The sequence below is a fragment of the Gymnogyps californianus genome, chromosome 5, assembly GCF_018139145.2.
Source record: "Gymnogyps californianus isolate 813 chromosome 5, ASM1813914v2, whole genome shotgun sequence".
NCBI lineage: Eukaryota > Metazoa > Chordata > Aves > Accipitriformes > Cathartidae > Gymnogyps > Gymnogyps californianus.
Window position 1 is genome coordinate 21553326 of NC_059475.1, and position 22062 is coordinate 21575387.

Consider the following 22062-nt stretch of genomic DNA (forward strand, 5'->3'; position numbering starts at 1 on the left):
TAACCTACATTCACTGTGGATTTCTAAGATTTACATCCAAAAAGCGTATTTTATTTACATGCTGTTGACATTTTAAAGAAAATGAAATAAAATCTTACCTGTTTAGGAATTATGATCTATCCCAAATTTAAAAAAAGTTACATTTAACACCACAAAATGTTTAAAACATTTACAATAAAAAACAGCTTTCTGTGCCAATTATACTTACTAAGAATGTAAAATTGCATTGATAACCACACTAACTACAATTAGACTTGAAACATTTAAAACCTGAGAGTCAAATCTAAACTTTTTTTTTTCTTTTAAAGAAAATCCTACAAGCTAATATGCCCTAATGTCAATTTAAGCACAGATTGGTCAGTGGTCAATAAAAAAAACCCCCAAAACAAAAAAAAAAAAACCCAGTCCATTATTTCTGCAGCTCCAAAAGAATATATCACTATAAAATTGTTGCAGTAATTTGATAAATGCCAGGCCTGCCAGCCGCAGTAAGGCTTATTTCAAAGTGTCCTTTCCCACACACTGTACCCTAATCAAATAATGAGTGTCTTTGGCTAATTCCTGTGAGGGTTCCTACATTTATGTAAGCATGCATTTGCTTAAGTTTGCATCTGGGATCTTTGAGGTTTCCCACCTCAAACATATATATACAGGTGTTTTAATAGCTAGATCAGTGTAAAAAAAAAAAAAACATGAAGAGGCACAGAAAGTTAGAAATACTGGCCATAAAACATTCAAAGTCTAATGAGAAGTTTTATATCAACCCCAAAGGCCTTTTAAAATCAGCATAGCTCTGGAGCAGCATTCACTGTATTACTAAATACCATGTACCTTACATTTAAAAAAAAAAATAAAAAAAAAATTGTTGTGCTAACAGGTACACTTTACTGCACTGCAGGATGTAAAAAGTAACCACGCCTATATAGCCTGGGGAAGAGAAGCATTGTGCACAAAGTTACTCCATTTTGTAGCAGCCATTTTATTTCTGCACTTGGAAACATTATGCTCCTTTTTGAGCAAAATAGCTTTCCCCTCCCTCCTTGTATCCTTCAGAAACTGTGCTTGACCAAGAGCATGTCCCAGGAGGGGTCTGAGAAGGCCAGGATTTTCCCATTCTGGAGCTATTTTCCATGGCTTTAATAGTTTGCCCTTCTCATGCAGATGGCTGGCAATGTAGTAGTGGTCCTTCCAGGCTGAAAGCAGGCAAACTGCAATTGATCAGCCTCTACAGGCAGCTTTGCTTCGTAGACTATCCAACAGGTTGCATTTAACTAAATTGACATTCCCTGGGACCCAGAAACTCTTGTCTCAAATGACTACCAATACCATTCACAAAAATAAACACATGAGTATCTGTAGCTCTGAAACAAAGTTACTCCTGCATTTCATAGGGACTGATCTTTGCCATTTAAGATGGGAGCATTGTGTTAGAGCTTTAAATCTAACTGCACCATATGGCAACATATTCAAGTCTACTTATGCCACGTCAACCTAACTTATAATTTGAAAACTAGATCTGCATTACTACTACTTCACCTTCTTCACCACTAAGACAATGTAAAACCAACTCCCAGCATAAGCTTTTTTCCCGGGTTTAGGATCTTTCTTTTTCTAAGGCACTCGCATGAACAAGCACACAGGTCCATTTATTTATATGGAAATAAAATCAACAATGTGGCAAACATGCTTGTAAGTAATAAGAAAAATGTGATACCTGCTAATTAGGTGACACACTTTACTACCCAATGTAGCACTACCCAATGTTTTTTTTTTTTTCCAAAACCCAAAAAATTTCTACAGCTTGGTATGTTACAGCAGGTTACATCAGGGATCTTTTTTGGTATGTTTTGCAGGAATTACCTTTAGACCCAGCCCCCCCCCAAGAAGGTAAACAGCCACAAGTTTTGTCATTCATTGACATTAAGCAGCAGATACACTGAAGAACATTCTGCTATTAATACATAGCAAATAGAATTTTTTCTAGTATTTGAGTTTAAGACAGTGTGTTTTATCCCTTTGATTCTGGAATACAAGTAGAGTAATTTTAAGTAAAAAATGAGCAAGTGTATACAAATTAAGAGAAAACTGCAGGAGTTAAGAATATACATGACTTCATGCAATGATACTATACTTCATCCCTAGAAACATACAAGATTTCAAAAGTCATCCTTTGTGGAAATAAACTCTTCCAAACTACTGAAAAAAATAATGAAACATTCAATACACTGTTGAGGTTTTCATAGGTGATAAAGAAGATGTTGACTCAGTTTCTTCGCCAGCTGTTTGACAAACCTTGCTCTCATTCAGTATGCAGAAGAGTTCTCATCCCAACAACAGGAGATTGCTTGGCACCAATAAGGCAAATCACTTGGTACAGTTTTTACTAAGGTTAAATAAACCCATGATGTCAACCATTGCTTTTTGGATGTTTTTTCCAAAACGATGAGAATCCTTTAAAAACAAACAAACAAAAAACAAAACCAAAAGACTTGTACTGTCAGTTAACAGTTATCTTTTACGCAAAAGAAGAAATCTTTTAACATTTTGTAATTTTGGAGCTTAAGGAATTAGGGCATGTATTTTACGATAAAATGGGGAATTTAAACCACAAAAATTTTAATGCTAAACAAATTAATCCAGGTTTATGCTATTACTGACTAATGAGTTCTTCATTATGCATTTACTTTCCTACAGACAGAACTGAGATCATCTTTTGAAATCAGATGCATCTGTAGCTTTCTGTTATTTTAAAATAGCTGGGTTTGGGTATTGTTTTTTAATAGAAGACTTTGCAAAAGCTAATTTTCAGAAGACTAAAGAATGTTCAGAAAGGGTATGACTAATGACCTAGAAGTACTGAAAGAGTGGAAAAACATTTTGTATTTGAGTTCCTATCAGAATCCTGAATCGTTTGCCATTGAAAAATTAGATAAAGTATTGAAAATGAAAATCACAATAATCTAAGTGTAAACAAACTATGAACTTGTTCTGTTTATTCTAAGTTTATGAATGGTACAAGGAAGAAATTAAAATTACAAATACAAATTATTAGCTACATTACAGGACCTACTACAAATACCCTACTAATAACAAGACCATGCAAGTGAAACGCTGCCTTTTCTGTACAGACCTTTGACTTGACTAATAAGTAAAAAATACAGGGAAATTTAAAGTACAAGCTAACACGCATCTGAAGAACAATTTGAACTATGAAAAAAACAAAGTTGTATTTCCTAATCTTTAATGATTAACCAAAGGCACCAAGATCTCTCTGACAAGTTAAGGTCAAAAGAGGAAAACTAGTTCAGCTATGTAATCCCGAACAAACTCAGTATGTTTATTAAAGTCATAAAAACGTAAAGGGGAAGGATGAATTGAAGCTCACTTAAAGCAGGCCTCCGCAACAGCAGGATATTGAATAGATGACATCTACTACATTCTAATAATGGGTGTTATTCTAATAAATTTTTAATTAATTATGTTTCTCAAGCACAGATTACAACTTATGGGCCAGCTTCTTTCAGTATTATTTAAACCAAGAGATTTAAAGAATAGGGATCATACATTTTACTCTGTCTTTACAACTGCAGGCAGAGAAAAATCAAAGCAAAACTGTAATAACAAAAAACAACAGGAGACACCCATCTTACTGTTTATGGGACAGATATGAGTCATTTTACATGAGTTCCAGGGAACTACGCATGTGTAAAGATGACCCTGGGCCACATGCTTTCTTTATGCTTGAAAGCATAAGTGAAATAGAATATGGTTTCCTTGGTTGATAAAGCTATTAAATTTATAGAAGTGGAGACAACCCGCCCCCCTCCCCAAACAGCATATGTTGAGAAAGAAAAAACACATTATAACTGTATGTTGCAAGTCCTACTAAATTTTTTTAGACAATGAGTAGAACAGTTTTATAAGCAGATATCAGAACAGATTTATTAAACCATAGGAAAGGACTGACTCTTACCGTCTCAGAACAAGATATTTTGCTGGAGACATGGAAATGGATGGAATTTTCATCCAAGATAATATAAGAAACACCGTAACCATCATCAGCCACCTAGGGGAAGAAAGAAGAGAAAAACAAGTTCTAAACTTTTTCCTTCCATTCCTAAATTATCTTATACATAATTACACAGTTCTTACTGTGCAGTTTTTAAAATCAGTTGCAATTTCTCCTCAAGCAAAAATTAAGCTTCCACATTTAATGCATCATTTCTGAAGACTGATTCTACTTAAGGAAACAGTTCTAGTCTCATCTAAAGTGCACAGAATTAAAATTTTCTGAATATATGTCTGTAATATTTCCCAGCTTTAGTATTTTGAAATAGAATAGTTGTTCAAAGACCTTCTCCTATCAAGGTCTGGTCCTAAGCTTCAGCGCTTAAGTAGAAAGGAATAAAATAGTTCAGTTGTATACCTAAACATCCTGTTTCACGGGATCACTCTGCAGATGTAAACAAATACAGTATATAAATACGGAGTATACAAGCCTTGTATTATGAAAACTTGCCCAAAGGCAAAGTCATCCGACTCTACAGCAAAGACACGATTCTGAACCCGTATCATGAGCAGAGCTCTGGTCCGATTTCAACATTAGCAGCATTAACTGTCCCAAGTTTCAGTCTGATGTTATACTTAAAGTATGCCTAGTAAACACAGACCATCGTGCTGCCACCCACCTTCCTCTCTTTCCTAACTCAAAGGATCACAACCTTCAAGCTCTTTGCTGCCACTGCTGCTAAGCAGCCTGATACTCTTCTCTCCATTAGTGCTACAGGGCTATATTCTACAGAACGCTTAAAAAAAAGCCCCAAAACTGACAAAAACCACACACACATGGAAAGGCTGATGTACTGAATCTCTGGGCTACCTCAGCAAACCAAAGCACAGTTTTTGTAAGGATACAAGAAATGATGAAGGGAAACGTAAGCAGGGTTATCTGGAAAGGCAGACAACTGAAGGAAGGAAATTAAAGGAATGAAGAAATAGTAAGGAGGGAGCAGTGAACGTAGCATTAGCAAAAACAAAAGGAAAAAAGTGTTAGAAATTCCTGCAGCCAAAAACCTATTTTATTGCCAGACCACACCTTTTCAGGGATTCTAAATACTGACTTTATAATCTGCTAGAGCAAGCCAGTTTCTCATGAATGAGCAGCGTTGCAATAGCGAGGCTTCCTTGATACTGCAATTTAAACTCATTCCAACTTCAAGAACTACTGAAAGCTGTATCAGAAACTTAAACAAATAAATAAAAAAACCCCACAAAAAACAACTTCCAGCTTGACAGACCATCCAAAATACACTGTACTTGTCACTGTAATTTCTGTGTGGCAAAGAGCAGTCCTGTGATCCCTCTCATTGTTCTTTCAATAGAAATGCTTTTTGAAAACAGATTTATCTAGTCTATAGTCCCATAAAGTCTGCTTAACAGATCTCATTAACAACAATATCATCATCAATGGCCATGTTCAAATCCCAGTAAAATACTACAGCAAGTCAGAATCTTGTAAAATCTCTAACAATACACTAGTTTCTTGAAAGTCTACAGAAGCTGTAGAACACGGTTTTATTCTTGACTTAGCCACTACTTACACTTGGGAGGGCAAGCAGAACAACGCGAGTAGCTTAATTTGGAGGAAAGCATGAACACATTTTTTAATGAATCAGTAAACAGAAAGAACGAGTCAAGTATAATTACTTTTACAAATCCCAAACTTAAAATCTAGTTTAAGTAATAAGGCATTTGTCACTGTAATAATTGCCTGATGTACAGAAGGGCATAGGTAATGTGATAAAAGCCCCCACTTTATCAGATCTCTCTGCCATGGAGCCCTGTACCACATTTGATTACCGTGTATTTCCTTAAGAATAACCCAGTCTTGCAGTGGGATATGAGAAAAAGGTGATGCAGATTTTTCTGAGCACATTCACATCATGGGAAAGCATTAAACACATGCATTTAAAAGCGTGTGTTGCACCTTTGGTGTGCAACATTAAGGTATCACAGACCTGAAATTTTTAGACTGGCATATTCAAAATAAAACTGTTTTTAAAGGGATACTTGTATTTAGCAAACATACCGGTCCAAATCCTCCACCACAGGATAACATCTCAGGGTGGTTCTTTAGATCAATGTGTTGCTGTGGCGTCTGACTCGTTGACAGCCTCCAAGGCTCTGACAAAACCTTTATCAGATATGAAAGAGATGCAAACAAGTATAACACGCTATTTAAGAACATGCAACTTTCTCAAAAACTAGTCAAGGTAAGTTAGAAAGCATTCAATAAAGCAATATTAAGGATAACTCCAATTCCCATTTCGATAGAATGAACAATTAGGAAGGTTAAAAGAAACACCTAAACTTGTTCTGATATGCAAACCATTAACATATGAGGTTATGACGTCAATTCCTTAAAGAGAATAAAAGTTCTTTCAATAGAAATGCTATTTCAAAACAGATTAATCTGGTCTATAGCCTGGTAAATTCTGCATAACCAGTCTTGTTAACAACAAGATAATTAATGGCCATATTAAAATCCCGGTAAGATACTACATCAAGTTAGAAGCTTGTAAAATCTCTAACAATACACATGTATCTTGAAAGTCTCCAGAAGCTGTAGAAAGTTGTTTTATTCTTGACTTAACCACTACTCACATTTAGGAGGGCAAGCAGACAAATGTGAGTAGCTTAATTTGGAGGCAAGCTGGAACACATTTTTTATTAATCAGAAAACATGAACAAGTGCAATATAATTATAAAACCCAACCTTCAAATCTAGTTTAAGTAATAAAGCATTTGTCATGGTAATAAACAGTGACATTAATGTTGTGCATTAAAAAAAAAATAAATCGCAATATACAGCTCCTTTAACTCATAGTAACCTAAAAGAAAGTGATTTTGTCACAGTTCCAAAAGAACATTCTTGAGAGGAAACACACAGCCTCTGTTGTGCTGCCTTGAAAATATGTAAACACCACAAGCAACTAGTATTTTTTTTTTTTAATACTGACTATATCTTTCTTGCAATCTTTAATAACATGTATCATACTACAAAGCTCACAGAAAGCATTACTATAGGTCTATTAATAAGTGTATACATAAAGCAAAATGAAATTAACTTGTAATCTACCAGCAGATGTTAAGCGATGCTAGCTAAACTCTTACCTTTTTTCTTAGGAAAACCAGAGTTCTACAAGTATGTAAGCAGATACCACAAAACACTAAGTAAACAAAGGATTATTTACTGTAATTAATAGTTATCAATAAAAGTCACTCACTTCCTTAAGGAAAGGAGAATCTACAGCAAGGTACTTGGACACGACATAAAGGCAGAACAGATGGCGGTCAATGCCAGCACCAGTCATGGCGAGACGATATAAGTGCTGATGTTTGGCAGCAGCAAGCCGAAAGAACTTAAGCTTATTTTCGTTCTAACAATGAAAAAAAGATGAAGAAAAATCAGTTAAGTGAACTGGGTTGAGGATGGAAGTGCAGAAACTAAGTTACAGCAATGGCTCTCAAACCTAGAGCACTTAAGGGTCAAGTACAAGACAATGCATGCAACTAAAACCAAATACTAGTATCATCTGGCTTTTCAACCTCATGTATTCAATTTCAGGTATTAGCAAATGTCAACTATTGCCTGCTGTAAACAGTGTACAATGAAAACAAATTTGTATTTTAAGCGTGATCTAACCCCAGAATCAAACATGATTACAACTCAAGTTTACTACATTATTGTATATTCAGTTTCTAGAGACACTGGTCTTAAAAAGTTATAGAAGAGCAAATCTCAACATGATTTAAGAAAAGCTGGAACTGTAACAGCCATTTTAGAAGGCAAACTGTCAATACTGAAGGTATTGGGGTCCATGAATGCTGGTCATTTTTTAAAAGCCTTCTCTTAAGAGCTCAGGAGCAGGCAATTCCAAAGTGTCAGAAGTCAAGCAAGTGGGGCAGAAGGCCTGCTTGGCTGAGCAAGGATCTTCTTCTAGAACTTAGGAGGAAAAGGGTATGGACATTGGAAGCAAGGACAGGAGACACAGGAGGACTACAGAGATGCTGTTTGCCACAGTAGGGAGAAAATTCGTGCAGCCAAAGCTTGTTTAGAGTTCAAACTAGCCAGTACTGTGAAGGACAACAAAAAGGGCTCCTCACAAATAGGGACACAGACAAAGCAGAGACATTTAATGCCTTCTTCACCTCTGTCTTTAACACTGATGAATGGCCCTGGGACCCCCAGAGCCCTGTGTTGGAAGACTGTGACTGGGAGGATGATAAACTCCCAGCCAACTCTGAACTTGTTCAAGACTTGCTGCTCCAGCTGGAGGCACGTAAGTCTACGGGGCCTGGTGGGATTCATCCCAGGGTGCTAAAGAGCTGACTGATGTTATTGTGGGACCTCTCTCCCATTATTTTTCAGTGGTCTTGGGAATCTGGAGAGGTCCCAGCCAACTGGAAGCTGGCCAATATTGTCCCAATTTTCAAGAAGGGTAAGAAAGAAGACCCTGGCAATTACAGGCCTGTCAGTCTCAATTTAGTGCCAGGTAAAATTATGGAGACGGTCATTCTGGGAGTTATTGAAAAACAATTGAGAGACAACGCAGTCATTGGTCACAGCCAACACAGGTTCACAATGGGAAAATCCTGTTTAAACTAGCTTAATTTCCTTTTATGACAAGGTCACCCACCTAGTTGACCAAGGGAAGCCAGTAGATGTGGGGGGTTTGTGATTTTAGCAAAGATTTTGGTAACCGTCTCTCACAGCGTCCTTCTGGACAAAATGTCTAGCATACAGCTAGACAAGTCCATAATACATTGGGTGAACAACTGGCTGATGGGTTGGGCTCAAAGAGTTATAATAAATGGGGTTACATCAGGCTGGCAGCCAGTCACCAGTGGGGCTCCCCAGGGCTCAGTTTCAGGGCCAGTGCTCTTTAATGTTTTTATAAAGGATCTGGATGCAGGAGTCAAATGTACATTAAATAAGTTTGCTGATGCTACTAAATTAGGAGGAGCTGTGGACTCCCTCAAGGGTAGAGAGGCTTTACAGAGAGATCTGGATAGACTCGAGAGCTGGGCAATCACCAACCATATGGAATTTAACAAGAGCAAGTGCCAGACTCTGCACCTGGGATGGGGTAACCCTGGTTATACGTACAAACTGGGGGACAAGAGGCTGGAAAGCAGCCCCACAGAAAGAGATCTGGGGGTTTGGGTCAATGGCAAGTTGAATATGAGTCAACAGTGGGCCCTGGCAGCCAAAAGGGCCAACTGTGTCCTGGGGTGCATCAAGCACAGCATAGCTAGCCAGTTGAGGGAGCTGATTGTCCCACTCTACACTGCACTGGTATGGCCTCACCTTGAGTATTGTGTGCAGTTTTGGGCGCCTCAATGTAAGAAGGACATCAAACCATTAGAGTGTGTCCAGAGGAGGGTGACCAAGATGGTGAAAAGTCTTGAGGGCAAGATTTATGAGGAGCAGCTGAGGTCACTTGGTTTGTTCAGCTTAGAGAAGAGAAGGCTGAGGGGTGACCTCATCACACTCTACAACTTCCTCAAGACAGGCAGCAGAGGGGGAGGTGGTGATCTCCTCTCTCTGGTGACCAGCGATAGGACACGAGGAAATGGAATGAAGCTGCATCAGGGGAAGTTCAGACTGGACATTAGGAAAAGGTTCTTCACTGAGAGGGTGGTTGGTCACTGGAACAGGCTCCCCAGGGAAGTGGTCAGGGCACCAAGCCTGTCCGAGTTCACAGTGCGTCTGGACAATGCTCTTAGTCATACGGTTTAATTTTAGGTAGTCCTGAGAGGAGCAGGGAGTTGGACTCCATGATCCTTATGGATCCCTTCCAACTTGAGATACTCTATGATTCTACGAACACTGTATGAATGTTGCAAGAGCGGAAAGAAAGTGTCTGTTCAAAACACTTAGCCATTCTGTTAAGATTTTATAATGTGGAATGCAACACACTGAGTATATAGCAACCTGTCACTTCTTATCTCCAGTATCACCGCATTTTACACCACTTATCTGGGACACAGTGAGCAGCTTATTTGTCTCCAGCATGAGAAACTAATAAGTCACTTGTAGCCATGCTAAGCATGCCTAGCATTGGCATTCAGGATTAAAGCTTTGTGGATAGTCCATGGAGGATACAAGTGCTCAGGAAAAATTCTAAGGAAAAACCCAGAGAAAAGTAGAAGCAAGCAGTAAAGGCAGACAACTCTTAAAAACAATATATAAATGCATATAATATAATCTTCATAACACATAAAAACTAAAAATTGCATTATGAAGGCAGGGTTCCTCTCCTCTGTGGCTGACCGTTCCAGAGGAAGGGCAGTAATGAATCAACAAGTCTGAAAAAGAATCATGTTTGTAGTAGTCATTAAAAAAAAAAAAAAGGTGAGCAGAATGAAGTCTGCTATATATATATGATCTTGCCATGTTTGGGGCTACCTTATTCCTTTAACAAATATGCAGATGTTAACTGCAGAGATGTAATAGCAGTTAATTCTAACATTAGGACTATGTCAAAATTACTTTCTGTACACAGGGTAGTTGTACAGTAGCTGTGCCATACAGTTATGTATGACATCTTGATGTGGCTGGATTTCCAGACTTGCACTGGTCTGATCACAGCTCCCAGCACAGCATATTGAGAAATCCAGAGGGATTTTACCTACATAGAACTTCCAGAAAGAAGAGGGAGAAAAAAGTTTCTCTCTTTCTCTGTGCATCTATTTTCTTGCATGATTCATAGAATCATGGGCTTCTTTCTTTCTAAAGAACGAACCTCAACTGTTCATCATCTTACCCTTCTCTGCCCTAAGATCTGATCGACTAAAACTCTTCCCTGAAGGACCATTATGTAACTTACTTTTAAAGATTTTCAAAGTGAAAAAACAAAATCTGTTTCAGGCTTCTCACTATTTCTCTCTTTACTCATTATCCTTACTAGCAGAAAATGTTTCCCTAATGTGTTTCTTTCTGAAACTTAAGTCCATTACTTCTTGGGACAGAGAACAGACTGTTCGCATCATCTTTGCATCAGCCTTTTTATCCTCTTAAGCACAACCTGACTCCCTACCTGTTCCACAGTGTTCTCTCTTCTTTAGACTAGGCAAGAATAATTAAGTTCAAACTCTCCTCACAGATCCTCTTCAGAGGTTTCTAACCATCCTTCTTGCTCTCCTTTAGACTCTCTCCAATCCATCCATACCTCAAGTGTGGTGTCCAAAACTGGACACAGCATCCTAGCTAATGCTGTACTAGAAAAAAAGTGCAGAGACAAAAGACTAGTAAAAATAAAGGGCAAGACTAACTAAAGTGAGGGCTCCATTTTTCCCAATGGCGTAGCACTGAACGTGCCATGTCAGTGTTCAGTTACTGATTACTATAGTCCTAGAACTTTTTCGTTAGAACTTCTACCCATGCAGCTGTTACTCAGGCCTGGATGCAATACCTTGAGTACACTCCTATTTAACAAAATCCTCTTTTTCAGGTCAAATTTTTATTGACTCCGAAGAACTGGAAATCCCCTTCAGCTTAGCAAAACCTGCAAATGTAATGATTTATTTCATCAACTGTATCTGTGAAAACTGTGACTAGCAGTGGATTAAAGAACAGACAGCCCTCAAGACGACCATCCTCCACCCTTCCATTTTGACAGCAAACATTTTAACCAGTATTGTCCAAGTTTTTCAAACCAAGAAGTTTTCCCCTAGACCATGCTTCCTTTGTTTGCTAATCAGAACATCACAAGAAAGATTAAAAAGCCCACTGAAATCAACATATGAGACTAACTACTTATTTCCTGTGAACAATACTTGCTTCCCTATGAGAAAGGAAAGCCTAACTGGTATGAGATTACTTGTTTTACGAATCTATGTTTGAGTTTTATAAGTCACAAAAATTTCACAAGTCATCTCAGTTTTCTGGAGTTCAGGAACTGTAAGAAATGGCATATTTGGCTAAGTTACTGCCATTCTCTTTTGGTATAGCCTTGAATTTCTGCAATATTGACAGAAAATGTGGACAATTACCTTATGCTGCACTTCCTTCCTAAAAAACAAAAGCATCACTCTAAGTGTTTAAAAACTATTTGGGAACTTATATGGATATCTAGTGACAACTCATGTGCCTTATGGATTGTATAAGGCAACAACACCATGAACTTACACTTTCAGTTGGGTCTTCCATGGTTCGAACAAAATTACATGATTCAACAGTACACGAACGAACAGTTTCGGTCCTGCCTTCTCTGAACAAGCGTGTCATAGAGGCTTCATATGTTAAAGAAAATTTTCCCATGTCCTTGAAAAGGGAAAAATAAGAACTTAAAGGTTTAGCCAGACTTAGCCCCTCTTTCTTATTCAACAGTTCAAGGTAAGCACACAGGATGTGAATAACTACACAAATTAAACTCAACATTAAGTTTTTAGTAGCCTACCATTAGCAGTCTTACCTAAAGAAAATAAAGGCAAAAATAAGATTAGTAGCAGGATTTGATAAACGCTAATAGAACAACCAACCTAGCAAGGACTACCCTCTATGTTTTATATTCAGTCTTCTTCAGTTTATAAAAGAAGCTGATTTAAAGGCTATCAAAAACCTATCTGAAAGTTCAGTGGCTTCCTAATTAACACAGCTGTGGTAAGTAATCAAGAAAACTGTAACATCCTTCAAAGTATTTTCAGTTAAAAGTTTAATAGCATGGAGACGCATGCCAGTGTGGGGATTTTCAAGAATGTGAGAACTGAAAACAGCCTGCAAAATCCAGAAAGTGTGGCTTCTCTGTTTCCTGTAGATGTGCACAATCTACAGATTAAAAGTTGCCAAATGATAGAATTTTATCTAACACATTAGGGACTCTACCTGTCTAAAATACACGTTAGAACGGATCGTGAAAGTCTGTTCAGTTTTAGATTAAGAGGATGGGTGTTCAAAATAAGAGAGATAGGTGGTTAATCAAACTATTTGCCATGTAGCTATGCTAACCAATGTTAAGAAAGACTGTAAGTGGTGATAGCAGCCAGGAAATCTGGATGCTTTGAAAAACCATTTGGAATTACTTTAAAAAAAAAAAAAAAAAAAAAAAAAAGAACTGTTTCTCAACAGTGACAACTGGAAAGCAAAATGAAAAACATGCATGTTGCTACACTGCTGTTTTCTGAAAGCACATTATAGAAAAGGTGAACTAACAGAAGAAAACACAGGCAGGCATTTCTGTTAATCCTGTTAGGGAGTGTCCATGACTACTGAATTAAGGGTGACTCCAAACTAAAAGATAAATTTAACACTGTTTGGATTATAACACTGTTTGGATTATGAACACAGCTACTAGAAGTTTCATATCTACTTCAAGTCCAAAATGCCTAGAGATAGACCAACTAAGCAGAAGAGAAAAATTTGCATGAGTGTCAATATGCCAGCCTTTGGACAATTAATTTCCAGCTAGTAATCTGTTTAGGGTTTGTACCAATTTCCATTGAATGTCTTTAATAACCTTGCACAAGCAGTGCAAGATTACTATAAAGTACACAGTCACGTTTTAATCCCAAACATGCTATACCCAATTTAATGAGATTCTATAAGCCGGAAACAGTCTGTTGTTCTTACCCGATAGTGAGCAAGCTGCAAGGCAAGTTGCACGAAGGCATCAGGGCTTGTTTTTGCTTTCTTTATTAGTCCCTTCCCAAAAGCATCAAAGAAAAATGAATGGAAGTCCACATCATCCGCCAGAGCTCTGGCAGTGCTCAGAGACCTCTCAATCACTTCTTGACCCTAAAATAAATAAATAAACAAACATCTATATGCACGTATGTGCATATGCATGCATTCGATGGCATTTGAGAGAACTGTTGAAAAAGTACAAGTATTTTTAATTGATAAATAAGAAATGCTGCCTTTATGCATGCCAGGAACATCATTATCTAAATAATCTCCCTTTGGAGAAAGAGGAGAAGCTATCTTTGCCAGAAAGTTAAAATTCAAAAAGCTAATAAAAAATAAGTTTTAAGCTAATACACATCTGGAGTCCAAAAATTACACTTCAAAAAAATACCAGCATTAAGACTGTTCAGATCACTAGAACATAAAAGAATGACCCACAGAGAAAGAATGGCAATAGTTGTGTGGCTTCCAATCTACCATACATGCTTAATTAAACGTATCACCAACTGTCGTGGTTTAACCCCAGTCAGCAGCCAAGCAGCACACAGCCGCTCCCTCACTCCCAGTCGTCCCCCCCCCGGCCCCGGCTCCCGGTGGGATGGGGAGGAGAATCGGGAAAGAAGGCAGAACTTGTGGGTTGAGATAAGAACAGTTTAATAACTAAAGTAAAATATAATGCTAACAATAATAATAATGAAATAATAATAATAATAGTAATGAAAAGGAATATAACAAAAAAAGGGGGGGGGGGGAACCCCAGTGATGCACAATGCAATTGCTCACCACCCGCTGACCAATGCCAGAGCCGCGATCCGCGCCTCCCGGCCAACTCCCCCCTGTTTATATACTGGGCATGATGTTCCATGGTATGGAATACCCCTTTGGCTAGTTTGGGTCAGCTGCCCTGGCTATGCTCCCTCCCAGCTTCTTGCACACCTGCTTGCTGGCAGAGCATGGGAAATTGAAAAGTCCTTGGCTTAAGATAAGCGCTACTTAGCAACAGCTAAAACATCAGCGTGTTATCAACATTATTCTCACACTAAATCCAAAACACAGCACTGTGCCAGCTACTAAGAAGAGTTAACTCTGTCCCAGCCGAAACCAGGACACCAACCATTACCTTTTTATTCAAAATTAAAATCCAAATAGGTGGTGGCAGTTTGTCTTGAACTCAGGCAAAAAAATTAAAAAAAAAAAAAAAAAAAATCAAACTTTATTAGACATGTATACAGAATTTTGAACACAAAAAGACAGCTAATCTCAAGGAACTGTCACACAAGAGCATTTGTTGTGATAATACTAATGAAACCTCAGCAACTTAAACTTCATTTTAATACAGTTACTATTTAAAATAAATGGCCACTTATTTTTGACTTGTTGCCAACCAAGAAAGTTTCTAGTAAAAAGTTGGCATTTCCTGGCCAGAATTTTTAAAGAGTGATGTTAAAAAGCCCTGATATCTTTTTAAGTAAACTGAGTAATGTCCACACATGAAATACACATCTTACAGGACTCAAAGGAATTTAAAGCTGATTTATAGGGTTATCAGTAATTACTTAAATGATCTGACTGCTCAGGAAAAGAGGAGCTTCTTCCTCAAAGCACCAGCTGTTCTGTACTTACTTCTTCTGGAATTTCCCACTGTAGTTTGGTAGGAATAGGAATATTTTGATTGGTATCTCCTTTGCAATGCCCATCTTCTGAATAGCCCAGTTCAAGATACTCAGTTGCCATTACATTCTGCAAAGAACGATACTTCTTCAGAATTGCAACACATTACATATTGCTGTGGAATTAGGATTTCATTGTGAAATCAATATAATCCATTTTCAGTACAGTGAAATACAATATATAATCCATTTCCAAATACTGAAAACGGCTGCAAGTTAAGCCCTCTGTTTTACCTCTTATTTTAAGGCATTTTTACTTGTGTTCTGAGTGGGAAGAATATCAGATACGCACAAACACCTATTCAATTACGCTGGTGCATTTTGTTAGATGCTACTGAATTAATCAAAATGTTTTGATTAAAAATCCACCTCAAACTTACTAGTAGTAAAAAAAAAGTCAGTCTTAGAGTCTTAGGTTTCACAACCTTTGTTCCATTTAGATGCTAGAGAATTTCTGCAAGTTTGTTATCTGTCAAAACTTGTTCATCAAGAAACAGTTTATTTCAGAGTAAGTGCATATCCCTGCAAGAACTTAATAATTTTTAAGATATGCATACCACTCAAAATTGCAGTTTATTTTATATGTGCACTAGAGCTCTTGGGTAGGGAAGCAGGATGTTTCCAAGATGAACAATACAACCTGAACAACAGACAAAAAAGGCTCTGTCTTACATGATTTCAAACAACATCCTCAATGTAAAAAAAATAAAAAAATAAAAAAAAATTACAAATACGGAATTATCAATAGATTTGAATCTGCTCAATATGGAAAGAAAAAGCTTGACAAAAATCTATTGCATGTTCTACATATATATTTCTAATATCTTCTTTTAATGTAATTTTCTCACTTAGTGTTCAGAACATGCCAACTATGAAATAAAGCTTAATCCATTCTATTCTAAAAATAGACAATCTATAAAGAGCTAACAGCAGATAATTTTTTAGGAAATGAAATCCTACTTAGTTTATTTTAGTCATCTAATTCTTAGCAGAAAATGAACCAACTAATAGTACAGAAATATGAACTAAAGCATATAACATCACTCATTAAAAGAAAACAAAGTAACTCTTTTCCATTGAGCTAGTCTAAACTGCACTGTCAAGTCAATCTCAAATCAGTTTGGCCTTCTTTCTTCCCTGGTTAGAGAAGGCAATGAGAATTTTTTGTTCTTACACACATGGAAATGCTCATATAATAAAATTAGGAAATTACTTGGGGCACTAGTCAGACCTGAGACCCATTTGCACAAATACATAATGAAATCAGAATTAGCTAATGTTTATGAAATAGTTTTGAGTGATTGAGTCATGTAACTGTTTATGGGATTAAGCTTGCAAAAAAAGAAAAAATCAAATAGGATATCAAGTAATAAACTAAGCTCATAATGAACACACCTGACAAAAAGTGCATTTATTCCATTCATTGCAAATAAATACAAAAGATATTTAAACAGCATATCAATCTGCAGCTCATCAAACAATGGCTTAGAGGAAAAGTTAAGCTCTATCATTTCTTTTTTGAAATTTTGAAAGTAAGTGTGGGATTTTTATAGCACAAGAAAGCTTAAGTGCTTCAGGAGCATGTATATACACAAAATACAATGCCGTATCAAAAACGCATCGATATATTGATTTAGAATATTATGAACAAGTTACATGGGGAGCTGTATCACTTTTCTGTGAAGACATCTATGCTCATTAAAATACAATAAAGACCTTTAATTTAAAGGACAGCAACCTTTTCTTTTAAGCAAGGCGGTTTTTTTAAATTCTACAGTCACTGTAGACACAGGCCCATAATCACTCATCAGCAACATGAATGCAAGGGATTGAAAGTAACTGCTGATCTTCAGGACTGTTGCACGGACCACATCACATTATCTTCTGCATTAACTTTTTGTACTAAACACCTACCTCCCACAGGTGTCCAACAATAGGAGCATCTGCCCAAGAGTGCTCTGCATTCAGACCCATTCTGCCATTTTTGAATACTATAAGAGTGAATGTTTTATCAAACCACCTACAAAAGAAATTAAGATTTTCTTATGGTTTTGTACATTTCAAAAGCATTTTTATACTGTAACTTCATCTCTCTCAAAAATTCACAGTCAAATGCACCACTTCTTGACTTTTTTTTTTTTTAAATAATAGTTTATTTAGATAAATAGACATAAATTTGAACCTCATGAAGTTCAACAAGGCCAAGTGCAAGGTCCTGCACCTGGGTCAGCGCAATCCCCAGTATCAATAGACTGGAGGGATGAATGGATTGAACAGCCCTGCAGGGAAGGACTTGGTACTGGTGGATGAAAAATTGGACATGAGCTGGCAATGTGTGCTTGCAGCCCAGAAATCCAATCACATCCTGGGCTACATAAGAAGCAGTGCAGCCGGCAGGTCGAGGAGAGGCGATTCTCACCCTCTACTCCGCTCTCATGAGACTCCCCCTGGAGTACTGCATACAGCTCTGGGGTTCCCAGTACAAGAACGACATGGACCTGTCAGAGCAGGTCCAAAGGAGGGCCATGAAAACGGTCACAGGGCTGGTACACCTCTCCCATGAAGAAAAGCCAAGAGTTGGCATTGTTCGGTCTGGAGAAGGGAAGGCTCTGGGACATCTTGCGGCCTTTCAATATATAAAGAGGGCTTATAAGAAAAACTGAGAAAGACTTTTTACCACAGCCTGTAGTGACAGGACAAGAGGCAACGGTTATAAACTGAAAGAGGGTAGGTTTAGATTCGTCATAAGGGAGAAATTTTTTTTTTTTTTTACAATGAGGGTGGTGAGACACTGGGACAGGTTTCCCAGAGAAGCTGTGGATGCCCCATCACTGGAAATGTTCAAAGTCAGGTTGGACTGGGCTTTGAGCAATCTGACGTAGTGAAAGATATCCCTGCCCATGGCAAGGGGGGTGAACTAGATGATCTTTGAAGGTCCCTTCCAACTCAAGCCATTCTGTGATTCTATGAAATTTATTAGCTTATAAGTCACTAATTCATATATATTAGCCACGTGAATTAGTGAAATTCTAAAAAAGAGAAGGCATTTTCCACAGAGTCAATACTATACCTGTCATAACATCTGCCATGTATTAAGGATTTTGCATATGCATCCAGTGACCTCACTGGATCTTCTTTTCTGTACCCTTGCTCGATGTCATCCAATGTCACAAAAAATGCTGCTTTTTCAACAGCATCTAAGGACTGTTTGTTCTTTCCATGGCTAAAATAAGCCTGTCGAGCTTTAGCCCATGGTACTCTGCAAAAAGAATTTGGTTTATAGCCAGATTACATGAATTTGTCAATGTTTTATCACCCTTAAGATCACTATGAGACATTCCTCCTACTTTTACCAATTTGAAGCAACTACTTTCATTGCATTTAAACTATATCAGCAGTGAAAAGTTCTGAAAATACATGTACAATGTAATCCAAGGAACCAATTCAACATATCATCACACATGTGTGAAGCTTAATCCTTAGAAATTCAACATTTCTGCAGCATGCAATATGTATAGCATAGATCATCTACATTTATAACTGAACAAAAGAGAATATCTATTATATGGAAGAAGAAAATAGTAATTATAATGAAAACAATCAACAGCTATTAATATCCATTGATGTAACACCTAAATCTAAGAGTCTGGACAATTGTCAATAAAAAGTTCCATGGTAAAAGCCTGAAACAGATCTGAAGTTAAAGAAGTCCTGAACAATGTAATTTCTGTATGGTTGCATCACATTTATTTATAAATTTATGTGGTTTTCCCAATGAAAATATATTTCAGTTTGTTTTAAAGCAGAAAGTGAAAAAAAGGAAGGACTCCTAGTAAGAAAGTATGTTAAAATCCACAGCTCTTTCTCTCCCTTGTCCAGAAACTAGACAGATTGAAATAAGTTTGTCACAATTTAACTGAATTCAGTGATCTTGCACCTAGAACCAACTGAGTAATACTGCTTTATTTTGTAGATGCAAGTCATGAATATGGAGTAACAGTTACTGAATTCACATTCTCAATCTTTATTTTTAAGATATTCTTTAAAATGCTAGTGAACCCCAGAGCCGATATAAAACTCAAGTAGTTCAATATATGTAATACCGTAAAGCTTCCGATTACCACTCTTACAATAACCACAATTAAACCAAACTTCTCCAGCTAAGTATAGGTAATCTGTATACAGGGTTGCCACTGCAAAATTACTTTGAACTCCATGTAATTACAAATGACTGAAGAGCTGTTACATGTTAGCAACATACAAAATCAGTGATCAACTGACTGCAGACTATTTTAAAATTCCAAAGCCAATATTCAATTAGTATGTTATGCAATTATTTCTAAATATTAAAACTAACTTAAAAAATAATAACCACCATACCTATCTCCTGCAGTAAGAGCTGCTAGTTTCTCTTCACCAGCTTGAGGCTCTGAATTATCATCAAGAATTCTTTGCATCTGCTGTTCAATTTCTCGGGGTTTCAATAGTCTACCATCATGGTACAGCCACACTTTGAAGTAACGGCCCTTATGATACACAACAATGTGTTTGCTGTCTTTCACGTGCTGGAGAGTATCTAGAATTGCAATCACTTATGTGAAAACAAAGCTGAAGCCTCAAAACACTAATGCACTGAATAACATCAAATGCCTACTGCATGCACTACCAGTTAGCCACAGCTTATTTATTTTAACAAAGTAATAAACAGTGTGGAATGAACCGCTCCCCCATGTTACTTCAGCACAAAGATTCCTGCATGAGACAGTCAAATACCCAGATTTGATAATTATTTGCATATATAGCACCACCAGTTTCCACACTGGAGGCCAATATTAAGCAACTAAATCTGTATTTCTGTATCTGAAAAGTGAGCACTACTAGTGTAGTCTGATTAAGCAGTCATCAAAAGAACATGCTAGATGAACCGGAGGAAAGGTACTTTTAAATCATCTGCATTCAAGTGCTACACAACTCATGGTACAATCTGTGGGGAGTCTTAAGAGAGTCCAAATTTAGTACCATAAGCTTTTGTTCACATTTATCCTGGCAAGTGCAGAGTGAATACACCATCTGTGGCCAAGAAATGTAGTGTTATAGAAGACAGTGAAGCAGAAACCTAGGCCACAAGTTTTTCCTCACTTTTTTATTTATATGGCTTAACTGGGATAAGCCTGAACTTAGTCATGAAGGCATTGTATCAAACCACAGATGAAGGTTTCTACAGCAGCCAGGAAAAGCCCTCAACTGATGAAAACTGTAAATTGAATTCCTTCACTACCCCAAAGAACTGTTATAGTCCTATGAATCTGAAAAGACCCATTTACTGAGATGGTGAAGAAAGCTGATGTCAAAAATGAGGGCTGAGCCCAAAAGTCATGATTCTGAGAGATGTGAGAAACATTGTACCAGGAAAGAGTTCTATACTTTGGGTGCTCTCAGCTATCCATAAAATTTTGGTAGGTATGCTCCATCTACTGATCAGAAGCAGTTTTATGCTAATCATGCCTTCGGCTATCCACTTTGCATTTCTGCCAAAGATAGGATGCCTGTGATAAAAGTGCTAGGACTGGCAGAAGCATCACTCCAACTGTCAAATACATTAATACAATGGGTTGTCAATTGAGGCAAAACCCCACAGAGGGGGAAAAGAAGCAGCAAAGCAATCAGCTAGTGAGATAACTTTTTCTATAAGCCCAGCCTAAGTCAGGACACCCCAAGTATTTGTCTCATGTGCATGATGTGTCTGTACGAAAAATACAACCTCTTCAGTGTAAAAAGCAAAAGTGAGATCGTTAGTCATCTACATCAACAACTGACTTCACAACAGTTGCTGAGCACTGGCAATTACCTTTCAGACACCTTACTTATGGGCCTAAATACAGATTTATGCACCTGGACTACAGATTTGTAGTAATACAAAAAAATCCTTTCCTTTTTCTTGTCAGTCCAAGAAGTCATTTATGTACATTTGAAGATGCATGTAACATGCTGCATGGGTTTCCTATTAAAAAGATGGGAATGGAAGACATAAAGACTCTTCCCTGCTTAAAAGAAGTGGTTCACTCCATAGTGTGTTTTGTTAAAAGACATGAAGATTAAACAACGCTCAAGTGACAGGATACAGTGTTCATTAAAATTTTACCACCAATTAACATGAAGACATGCCACAGAATTTTTTTTCTTTTTTTTTTTTTTTTAAATATGCTGTTCCTTTGGGAACATACATAAAATACTTAAAATATAATTGAAATCGGGGGGCAAGAAATCAAGCTACTCATGAGAATCTGGGAAAAATGTCTTTATAACCCACTTATCCACATACAGAATGACAAAAGTTGTTTTTCCTTTAGAAAAATAGAAACAATGAAAAACTGAAAAAGCAAAATAGGAAATCTGAAGTGCTTAGGAGGAAAATAAGGTAATTTTATGATGATGACTGTACTTTAATTTGAAAGACTTTAAGCAGGAGAAACTGAGGAGAACCATTAAGATATACAGGATGTATTTTAATCAGGTGTTATAGTTAGAATGGGCCACTTCTACACTTCTGTGCAAAACTCATTTCAGACTAAGAGAACACCAAATCCAAGGCCAAATGCAAACAGTTCACATCTTTCATTTTATTGAGGACAGGGAAGGGGCAAGGGTAGCACTTTCAGTACTTGAAGTATTCTAAATAACAATAGCTCATACACTACAGTTGTC

At 37.3% G+C, this 22062-nt stretch overlaps 1 protein-coding gene across 1 annotated transcript in view; it reads right to left on the reverse strand.

The window, feature by feature from the left end:
• The window catches only part of CPT1A (carnitine palmitoyltransferase 1A), a 49896-nt gene that overhangs the window by 16547 nt on the left and 11287 nt on the right, over positions 1–22062 (reverse strand). Inside the window, 9 exon segments of the mRNA XM_050898049.1 lie at positions 3974–4066; positions 6089–6193; positions 7287–7439; positions 12194–12328; positions 13634–13798; positions 15311–15427; positions 17272–17377; positions 18428–18616; positions 19738–19933. Coding sequence (XP_050754006.1) covers positions 3974–4066; positions 6089–6193; positions 7287–7439; positions 12194–12328; positions 13634–13798; positions 15311–15427; positions 17272–17377; positions 18428–18616; positions 19738–19933 — 1259 coding nt within the window.